Below are 11,050 nucleotides of genomic sequence, written 5' to 3'. Positions count from 1 at the left end.
ATGTCATCTTGGTTTTAGAAGGCGTATTAGGTTGATTAGATGTAAAAAAAACTATTAGAACAAAACAGAATTTGATCATCAGTTTTGAGTATTAAGACAGGAAGAGGAGTTCTAATGTGAGCAATATCCAGAAACAAAAGTTTTTAGTGTGAGCAATGTCCCAGATCAGATGTTGCATTTGTCTGAAGATTTGCTGATTATTATAAAAAAATACATAATTTATTTTAATTTAATCATGAAGCTAATTTTTTTGTAGAATAATTAGATAAACTTGATTAAAAGAGTTAAACCAGCCTAAATTTGTTAAAAACTATAAATAGTTTGAACTATCTTTCATTTGAAATCCTTCTAATTTCATTCTCTTTTTTTTATATAATTAATATGTCCTGCTTTTAAGATGTTGGCACTGCATGTCCACTGCTCAGGCATCATTCATAGCCTCATAACAAATTTAAAAAAATTCGAAATCTTAAGCCTTGGATGCATGCATGTAGGCTGTAGCTTCCATGTTGTAGATATTCTCAAAGTCATCCTGATTCATTTGATTGCCTAGTGTTATGGGTCTGCTAGTTACAAGGGGACACAAAGATCACAGATAAGCATCAGCAATTGTCGTTCCCCTGTAAATATTATATTGAAGGACCGCATACAACTTGTGAAGTTTGATGTTCAGGAGGTTTTGATGAGGATGATGAGGATATACTGAAGTTGGCTTCTAAAATTTTTAACTTCTATTCTGAATGTTCTATAGTCGAGCAGCTTGCTATGGATGACGACTTTTCATGTTTCAGATAATTTTGATGAATATGACTATGCTTTTCACTGATGACTAATCCGATGGTTATGGTACTCCTGATGAATTTATATCCGGTGATTCTAACCTTGACTAAGAGTCTGCATTCTATTTGTGTAACCTTCAAACCTTAATCAGATGCTATAAACAATTCTATTTTATTTCGTACACACGAACATTAGGACTGCAAGGGCCAGCGGGTGACAAGCAAAATGCTCTGAACGGAACCTAGTTTTATCAACTACGTGTACCGTAGTTGATTCTGAAACATACAAGCATAATTGACCGTCTCTCCCTCTACATCTCTCGGCTTAAATAGTCCACTGTTTATAGTTTTCGAAGTGGCAATATTCCAATCCTGTCATAGGTTGCTACTTCTGCATTATATCCAAACCACTCAATTCAAATGATTCCACCGTCACTAAACTCATGATATTGACTATATAGCCGATAGTGGTTTTTTTTTACCTTACTGCAACAACATTGATATCATAAGTTTTACATAGATATGGATATATAATCGTTGTTTTCCAGGTGTTGTTTTAGTCTTATTTGTGAGCCATCTTGCCCACAAAACCAATGGAATCATTTTGGTCCTTACTTGATTGTCTTTTTCCGGAAACAGGAATTTGATTTACTACATTGACCAATAAAATAACAAAATAACTCTGAAAAACATCAAAAAATTAAAGCTAAGCTGCTTCTGTTCATAGAAATCAGAGAGATCTGGAGTTGTTCGATTGGCTGCAATTGCAAAGCATATGTGTTCAATTTTGTAATTCATAGATTAAAGTATTTCTAAAAGATTCATTACTTGTTTGCTCGGTTGGCAGTTTGGCATTTAGTAAAGATTTCATCTTAGAACAAGGAGAATGATCCTTATTGCTTGCTCGCGCAAAGTTCTGTAGCATTATCTGCTCTCTCAGAATCTTAAGGTGTTATTAGAACAACTTAAGACACCCTCAAAAGGCGTATATTTTGTTTTTATCTTCTTAAGATGGCGGCATCTGTATATTAATCTAATCGATACAGTATCTAATACTTCTTATAAATACGTCTGTTGTATCACTAGTGCATATACAGATTCAGCACACTAAAAAGGGAACATAGCTATGAAGGCATGGAATATACTGCTGTTCACGATCTGTATTCTGTTTTTTCCCTCAAGCAACGGTAAGTACCTATGTTCTTTCTTGAGTTAAACAAGTATTTCATTGTTCTTTGATTTATTCAACATTTATATAAACTTATTCTATGGTTATGACTATTAATGCCCATAAACAGCTGCAAATTCAAAGCTTTTCCGGGAGTACATTGGAGCTGAATCTGACTCCGTCAAGTTGTCTGATTTGCCTATAAACTCCGAGGTTGAATTTCACTTCATCCTAGCATTTGTTATTGATTACACTACCGATAGTTTTTCACCTACTGACGGTGTTTTTAACGTTTTCTGGGAAACCAATAATTTGGGTCCTGATGATATCGCTTCAATAAAAGATAAGCACTCAAATGTCAAAGTTGCAATTAGCTTGGGGGGAGATACGGTTGGAGATGCAAATGGTTACGCATATTTTAAGCCAAAATCAATAAACTCTTGGGTCCAAAATGCAGTTTCCTCACTAACCACAATCATAAAAAAATATAACATTGATGGAATCGACATTGATTATGAGCATTACGATTCAGGTTCAAATTTACATACGTATGTAGAATGCATTGGACAACTAATAACAACGCTTAAACATAATAAAGTCATCTCCTTTGCTTCCATTGCGCCTTTTGATGATGGAGGAGAAGTTCAAAGTCATTACTTAGCTTTGTGGAGGAAATACGGGCATGTCATCGACTACGTTAACTTTCAGTTTTATGCATATGATAAGCTAAGTGTTCCGCAGTTTCTGCAGTACTATAACCAACAGCTTCATAACTATCAAGGCGGACAGCTTTTAGCTAGCTTTATTATCAAGGGTAATATCGGACTGAAACCCGATGATGGGTTTTTTGAGGCTTGTAAAGAATTAAAAGGACAAGGAAAGCTTGGGGGAATATATGTATGGTGTGCTGATGAATCTAAGGCCAATGGGTTCAAATATGAGAAGACGTCTCAAGCATTGTTGGCGTCGTCTTGATCAGAATGCACAGAAGCAGAATCCTGGCAATAAAACGTTAATGAATAATACACGGGGCTGTCTATAATCTATTTGTTCATTTTATGTAATCTCCAACTCTCCAAATACCAGAACTTTTACAAGGTATTAGGAGAACGGCATGTTATACATATCATGTGTTAATAGTTGCTTCTTCTTTTTTGGCCTTGTTGGTTGATTGTATGCTCTAAAGTTGATGTATCAGTTATCTTCATATAGCAAGCATTGCTTAACTAATAGGGTGGATGACATAATCCAAACAGTACTTTACATGAATAAATTATTACTTGGTCCCTAAATCAATTAAACAGGAAACCAATAGCTCCTTAATTAGAAGTTTATGTCAGTTAACCATTGTTTGATATTTGTTGTGAATAGGGCTGCAATTCGAGTCGGTCGGCTCGCGAGCTCGCCCGACTCGAACTCGTTTAAGTGGGCTCGACTCGGCTCATTTAAACGAGCCGAGTTCGGACCGAAGTTCCGGCTCGTCTAATTACCCGAGCTGCCTTGACTCGACTCGTGAAATTAAACGAGCTGAGTTCTGTTAGAGTTTTTGGCTCGATTAAGTGTAAAATTAAACGAGCCAGCTCGCCCGACTTGTTAAAATCGGCTCGTTTAGCTAAATGCCCCGGCTCGACTCGACTCGTGAAATTAAACGAGTCGAGTTCGGGTAGAGGATTAGGCTCGATTAGTTAAATGAGCCGGCTCGACTCGATTTAATTAATCTCGGCTCGAATTATGCCCGGCTCGAAACTCGGCTCGCTCGGCCTGAATTACAGGCCTTGTAAAGTGGATCTAATTGTAGAAACAAATTAAGTCAATTGTTTAATCACTGCTGTGCCTGTGGGGAGAAGGTATCATACTGTTTAAATGACTATGAATAAACATAATGAAACAAACAAAACTATCTTCTACAAAATTCAAGGCTGCTGCAGTGAGACAGCTAGTTGTTAAGATGCAAAATCAAACGGGCTCAGTATATTCCGCTTAGCAGGATCCAATAAATGTAAAATGTTTGCGAACCTTATAAACATGCATTATAGCACCATATAAAGAAGGGCAGCGTATAAAGACAAGAGACGACTCAAAATGTATATTTGGAAGCTGAATGTTACTTTCTCAGGTTGCATAAAAAACAATCTATTCAGTAAATGATAAAATGTACAAAAGAAACAACGTACGCGTAGTAACAGCGTACACAATCCATGTAAAGCAGTTACATTTTATGTCCATATTCTATAAATTTTTACATTTCTGAATTCTATATATATGTATTTCACTGAGTTTAGTTCATCAAGCCTTCAACACAATCTCTTCTTTCATATAATGGAGTTGTCAAAGATTTGCCTCACACTTTTCGCTCTTCAAGCTCTTCTAATCACCTCAGCAACACAATTAGCTTCCCCAGCAACCTCAGACATCTTCCGAGAATACATTGGTGCAGAGTTTAACAACATAAAGTTCTCGGATGTACCAATAAACCCGAATGTTGAATTTCATTTTATCCTTGCTTTTGCAATCGACTATACCACTTCATCATCTCCTTCTCCCACCAACGGAAAGTTCAACATATTTTGGGACAATGAAAATCTCAGCGCATCTCAAGTCTCCGCTATCAAGAATAAGCATTCAAATGTTAAGGTGGCACTGAGCTTAGGAGGCGATAGTGTTGGAGATGGTAGCGCCTACTTCAGCCCATCTTCAGTTGATTCTTGGGTTTCTAATGCTATATCTTCACTCACAGATATCATCCAAGAATACAACTTGGACGGCATTGATATTGATTATGAGCATTTTCGTGGAGATCCTCAGACATTTGCAGAATGTATCGGGAGACTCATTAAAGCCCTTAAGAATAACGGAGTCATTTCATTTGCTTCAATAGCTCCTTATGACGACGATCAAGTTCAAAGTCATTACTTGGCTCTTTGGAAGAGTTATGGTCATCTCATAGACTATGTGAACTTTCAGTTCTATGCATATGATGAAGGGACTACCGTATCACAATTTATAAATTATTTCGAGACTCAAACGTCTAAATACGAAGGAGGTAAGGTCTTGGCTAGCTTTAGTACTGATGGAAGTGGTGGTTTGTCTCCACAAAATGGCTTCTTTACAGCATGTCACAGGCTCAAAAGCAAGAATGAACTTCATGGTATCTTTATCTGGTCTGCTGATGATTCTATGTCGAAAGGGTTTCCCTATGAGAAGCAATCACAAGCATTGCTAGCAATCAACCACTAGTCTCATAATGTTATCTTAATTTGCCAGTATGAACTGTGAGTGTAATATTTATTGCTACCTTAATTTCCCCAGCTTCAGTATATGTAATTATATTTTTCGTATCTGATTATTGTTAGTAACTTTGAGAAATCTGTTTGCTTGTTCTAGATAAACTTATACTATCATACTTATGCATTTCAATATTTATAATTTTTGCCAAGCTTATTCAATTCATCATTAAGTCATTAACTATAATAATGGGAGTAGAAAAGGGTAAAATTATTGCGTACGTTTTACCTTCCAGACCCTACTCTACGATACACTTGGGCTTTTAAGTGTTTGGCCCGGTAGACTTTTTGTTATTGGTCAGAGAAGGCTTTTCAAGGCATGCGCATACAGAAAACAAATTTATAGTTGAAAGTTGAAACATGGTTTGTCATTTCCGTTTAGTTGATAACAATGACTTGAGATAACTTCTTCCACGCCAAAGCTTGAATTATAGCCAGTCACATAGTTATCACGCATCCCCATTCATAGTCACATAGTTATCACGCATCCCATTCATCTATATTTGTATAATCTTATACTCTACTATTGCCCATATAAAATTTATCCATCACCCATAATTCATTTTATTTTTTTACTTATAAAACTTTATATTATACACAGATTCATGGATCTTTTACATAAATATTTATCTCAACCCATTAACTTACACTTAAACTGCTTTATGATTATATCAAATTAGCAACTGTATCTTATCATCATTCCACATCAATTTTTAAAATTTAAAATTGTTAATCATTCTATCTCTCAAGAACGGCAATACACACAATCAATTAATTTTTTCTTTTTTTTTCCTTCTCCTTCTTCATTTTTATTCTCTCACAATTTTCTACTTATTTTGCTTCTCTTCTGTTTATATATTGATGTATACACTTTTCTCAGAACTCTTTCAAGAATGGCGAAACATACAAAATCATTAATATATTTTTTTCCTTCATTTTCCTTCTTAGACTTTTTTCTTTCTCCCAATTTTTGTCGCCTTCTTTATATATATATATTTGTATATGTGTGTGTAAATTATTTAATTTGTTTGATTTGTGCAGGATGAAACGTATGTCAGTGTAACTGATTTATGCTATATGAAGGTTTTTTTATTTAGGTTCTATTAAATCAGGTAAAAATTCTTAAACGGAGACAATTATATTAATTCTGTTTATGGGGTTTACATGTTTGATGAAATTTTAATAAGAGATTTGTTTTTAATCCTCCGGCTCAATTTAGATTACTTGAAATCTATATTGATGATAAAGACATTTTGATCATTTATGGGTCAGTTACAGATATAGATCCACCCTCAACAAATTCATCCTCAAGATCCTCACTTACATGTTTGATTTTTCATCAAAGTTTAATTGTAACTTTTGTGGCCACGTGGAAAATGAGTAACTTTTGTGTGATGTTTTCTTTAGGTTTAAAACGTAGGATTTGGAGTCAAAACTCATAGAATGTTCATCCCAACATTTCTAATGCCACCGCGGTTGGCTAATATACTATTCTTACTATTTTCCTGGATTTACTTTTGTTTTATGTCTGATTCAAGTGTAATTTAATTCATTTAGATGATTTTACAACTCCGTTTAAGACATGTTGTCAAGACGCCTCAAACCATACTAATGCTACGTCAACAGGTAAATACTTATCAATTTCTACATGATTGTTGTCTGGTGAAATGTAGCGCGCTTAATTTGTTTACTCTATGCCTTATTACTTTTTACGGATGTTGGTGACAGATATAATTGATAATTAATCTCCCTTCGTGCACAGAGTTTGACTCACTTTTATCTGTTTTCCGTTTTAAAGTCGGGAGCGGTTCTGCTTGACCATCATCTCCTTCCTCTCAAACCATTATCAGGTCATATAACAATGATGTATGCAAATATTTTTATTAGGAATTCTTGATTTAATTGTTTACATATGCTTTCTTTATATCTTATTTTAAAATACTTTTCATATTTTTTTGATTCAATTGTAATTATTATTCAAGAGTATATTTCTCAATCACAGTGATCATCAGTTGGGTATATGGATCTACTTAATTAGCTAAAACTTTTTTAGACACTAAGTAATGATTTACTATCTATAGCCTCATGTCTCATCTGTTTGAAGCATGACTTTTGTAGTTTTTATTGATATTTATAAATTTTATAATGCAAGTGTAAATGTACATGTTTGTTGATTATTTTCTCGGCCAAATTCTATTGTCTCACTTTGTATTTTCTCAGATTTCTGTGTCCATATCTTCTCGGATAATTTTTCAGTTATTTTTGTAATTAAATATGATTCATGCCTATATATTTTTTGAACTATATGTATCTGTGTTGATTGTAATTGGTCGTGATTGTGGATAGATTATTTGCTTCTGAAACAGAAGTTTGCATATGTGTTTACAATTGGAGGTTTGTTTGTTTTCTTTCCCTGACTCATTTTTTTTCCTTATGTATATTTTATTTTTCATTTTTGTTATTTAATTTGTTTTTTCGGATACACATTCATGTTACTTACTATTTTCACATTTATTGCAGGCCTTGATATGGCAATGCAATGGAAGTAAAAGTTTAAGATTTATATAACAACATGATATGGCGTATCATCATATCCGTCATTCATCATTTATATGTTATTTTGTCTTTGCACAACAGGATATGATGTATCATGATAATGCCAAATATTGTTGCTCAAGAGTTGATGTTTGCTTAGACTGTTGGCATTCGATGACCGTTGTACTTAAAGTTCTCGACACTTTCCTTATAGGCTTGTACATAATATTTTCCAATTCTGTCAAAAATTATTCAGTACCAAAATATAGTTTATTTTGTTTGGATCTATATATGTTTAAGTTGTAATACTGAATACATAATATGAGTTTTTCAGTTTGTGCTTACAAATTTCCCTGCCCCAAGTTGGAATCTGGAATTTCTTGGAATACATCATTAACTTGAGTGTTGTATTATTTAAAAAAGGCAGCAGTCTTCTATGCAGTAATTGACGCTGTCGCTCATACTTGCAGACACGATGTAAATATTTTTTTATCACCTACTCATATTGTAAACTCAAATGCACCAACAATTTAGATTGTAAATCTTAAAGAATTAAGCGAGAAAATAACATCGTATTTTTAAAGGTATTATTTTTTACCGTGTTAATTACTTTATTTTTTATATTAATGTTGTACGTTAAACTAATGTTTCATGTTTCAACTTCTTGGTGCATTTTGTGATTGAATTGATGGCCACTCTGCGTTATACTGCCACTGGGGGAAAGATCATAAGTGAGAAAGGTGTAGGGACTTTATTGTCTGTTACAGTAAGCCTCAAAAAGTGCATTAAATAGTTTAGAAAGTTAAATTATCTGAAAGGGGATAGAGATCCAGATCCAAAACCATGTTTTAGAATGTTCCATGCCACTTAAGCTCACACAAATGCGCAGATGAATAAATTTCTGTCTACAATAGTTGAGTGGTATAGATTTGCTGACAATAGGAAAAAAATTATCAATTTTTGCTCTTATATATTACGAGATCACTTGCGAAGCTCCATGCTGCGAAATATAAGTTTTTGATAATTATGTTTATGCTAGATGGTTTGGAACATAAATGTGTGTGTGTTGAACTTTTTAGAAAAGACTGTTGTTACTTGCTATTTTGACATTTTTTTCAGGCATGATTACGGGAGCCAGTGGATATTCTAAGGAAAGATTTTTCAGTTATCTCCGCTTCTCACTATAGTCAAATGACTTTGATTTTGATAATTTGATACTGCTTAACTTAAGGTATACTTGAAGGTAACATATGGAAAAATCTAAGTAACGATGAAAGTTCAGAAATGATCACATAGGGAGGGAAGATAGAGAGAAGTATCAGCCTTAATGATAGTTCGTATAAAAGTTCAATTTCTTGCTGGCATCAGAGTCTCTCTCTCTCTCTATTTTTCTTGACAGTCGGGTAAAGAACTCTAGCTATGCTGATGACAACGATAACATATTACTAGGTTATAATCAGGATTCATTCAAGACTATCACATAGTCATTATGTTGATTTTTTATCTTTGATTATTGCATATTATATAACCTCTTAGTGATATTCTGGACATTCTTGAAAAATGCTACTGTAAAAATTTGCATTACAACCATTTTATGATAATATTTTTGACGTGTAGGTAGTAGATTTTGGTGGAAAATAAAATAATAATTTTGTCGAGAAGCAAGATAGAGTTCAGTTATTTTAGTTTCGAATGAATATAACTAGCATTTCACACTTCTCTTGGAAATGATAGAGTTCAGTTATTTTTTAGCTTACAAATACTTATTTGGTCTATTTTCAGTGAGGATCATAACGTCCACTTCAAGTACATTGAGGCAGCTACTAAGACTGGATAAACCAAGGAAGTTGAATGTTTCACGAGAATAAAATAACTATGATGCTGAAAAATAAAGAACCTCTTAATGGAAGCCAACCTTCCAGATGCACGCCAACTGATTAATGTTTGTGACTGCTTTGGTTTCGTTCCAGATCTTACACGGTACCTATACACAACAATATGCTTCCATATATGGAAGTTATGTGTAGAAGGTAAAACTTTCATCAAGTATTTCTGACCATTAATTTAGTATGCTTGGTTATAACTAGGGCTGAGCAAAACCGAACCAAAACCGAAAAACCGAATCGAACCGAGCAATTTCGGTTCAGTTTGGTTTGATTTTTTTGAAAAATTTCGGTTATTTCGATTTTTCGGTTTCGACCGAAATAAAATCGGTTCAGTTCGGTTTTTAGAATACCGGTTCGGTTAAAACCGAATTAACCAAAAAATATTTATACATTATTTTGAATTATATTTTATATATAACATATTTATTAAACATATACATATTAATACTAGTATTATTAGTTATTAGTAGTAGCACTGTAAGATGACCTATAAACTAGTGTATAGGTCTTTAATCTTCAATAATAAAACGGTGTTTGCAATTTTATAGTATATTTAAAATTTTTTTTGGTTTTTTATTTTATAAATTTTAATTATAAAACAATATTTTTTAACTATTTCGGTTTTTTAGAAATCGAACTGAATAAACCGAAATAATTCGATTCGGTTTTCGGTTCGGTTAATATATAAGATCAGTTCGGTTCAGTTTTGAAAAATACAATAATTCAATTTTCGGTTAATTCAGTTCGGTTCGATTTTTGACCGAACCGACCGAATGCTCAGCCTAGTTATAACACTGAGTCCATTCTTTTTTCTTAGGTCAATCCTGGAAATGCTCCTTTGGTTGTCGGGCAACTGCTATATGACGAATGTCCTAAAGATTTCATCAACGGTTTGATCCTATTGGTACAATCTCTTCTTTCCCGTCGAACTTTGGTAGATGAGTGTGAGAAAAAGGCATGGTTTTTAGTCTTTCCATCATTTTTTGGCTATTTTTGCAGTTTGCATTCAATTAATCTATGTCTTTCAGAAAACACATAAGAGAGCTAATCAATGCACTTCTTTTACACAAATCACATAAGAGAGTTAATCAGTGCATGTATAATGACACAAGGATGGCTTGCTTTTGCTACGTGATATATAAAAATAATTATTTTGGTTGATTTATTGATGTTATCACTTGATCTTTTCTCATCTTTAAAAGCATTATCAACAGAGATATTTAGTTTAATTTTATTTCAATGCATTGTGTTTTATTTTCTTAATATTATATTGTATTAACATGCAATGTTACGAAAGAGGGACAGGGACAGCAGATCAATAAACTGCATTAAAGGCAAAAGTCTGTATAATGATTTCACGCATGCATCACATGGATCCTGAAACCAAATAAAGTCTAA

At 33.5% G+C, this 11,050-nt stretch overlaps 2 protein-coding genes across 2 annotated transcripts; both read left to right on the top strand.

Annotated features, from left to right (window-relative positions):
• Window positions 1-1,479: 1,479 nt before the first annotated feature.
• Window positions 1,480-3,195, top strand: LOC141707322 (chitinase 2-like). The gene is made up of 3 exons (XM_074510413.1): window positions 1,480-1,728; window positions 1,866-1,966; window positions 2,078-3,195. Exons 2-3 carry the CDS (start codon window positions 1,906-1,908, stop codon window positions 2,920-2,922), a joined length of 906 nt encoding a protein of 301 aa, XP_074366514.1. The 5' UTR covers window positions 1,480-1,728; window positions 1,866-1,905; the 3' UTR covers window positions 2,923-3,195.
• Window positions 3,196-4,251: 1,056 nt separating this feature from the next.
• LOC141705914 (chitinase 2-like) lies at window positions 4,252-5,297 on the top strand. The gene has a single exon (XM_074508779.1). The coding sequence runs from the start codon at window positions 4,267-4,269 to the stop codon at window positions 5,182-5,184; it is 918 nt and encodes a 305-aa protein (XP_074364880.1). The 5' UTR covers window positions 4,252-4,266; the 3' UTR covers window positions 5,185-5,297.
• The last annotated feature ends 5,753 nt before the right edge of the window (window positions 5,298-11,050 follow it).

Source organism: Apium graveolens, chromosome 2 (genome assembly GCF_009905375.1).
Source record: "Apium graveolens cultivar Ventura chromosome 2, ASM990537v1, whole genome shotgun sequence".
NCBI classification, from domain to species: domain Eukaryota; kingdom Viridiplantae; phylum Streptophyta; class Magnoliopsida; order Apiales; family Apiaceae; genus Apium; species Apium graveolens.
The sequence above is the reverse complement of the archived record's forward strand: the minus strand, read 5'-3'. Positions and strand labels throughout refer to the sequence as shown.

Coding starts and splice junctions, on each gene's coding strand:
- LOC141705914 (XM_074508779.1), top strand. CDS start 4,267: ATGGAGTTGTCAAAGATTTGCCTCACACTTTTCGCTCTTCAAGCTCTT.
- LOC141707322 (XM_074510413.1), top strand. CDS start 1,906: ATGAAGGCATGGAATATACTGCTGTTCACGATCTGTATTCTGTTTTTT. Junction 1,967..2,077: donor GTTTTTTCCCTCAAGCAACG/GTAAGTACCTAT, acceptor GCCCATAAACAG/CTGCAAATTCAAAGCTTTTC.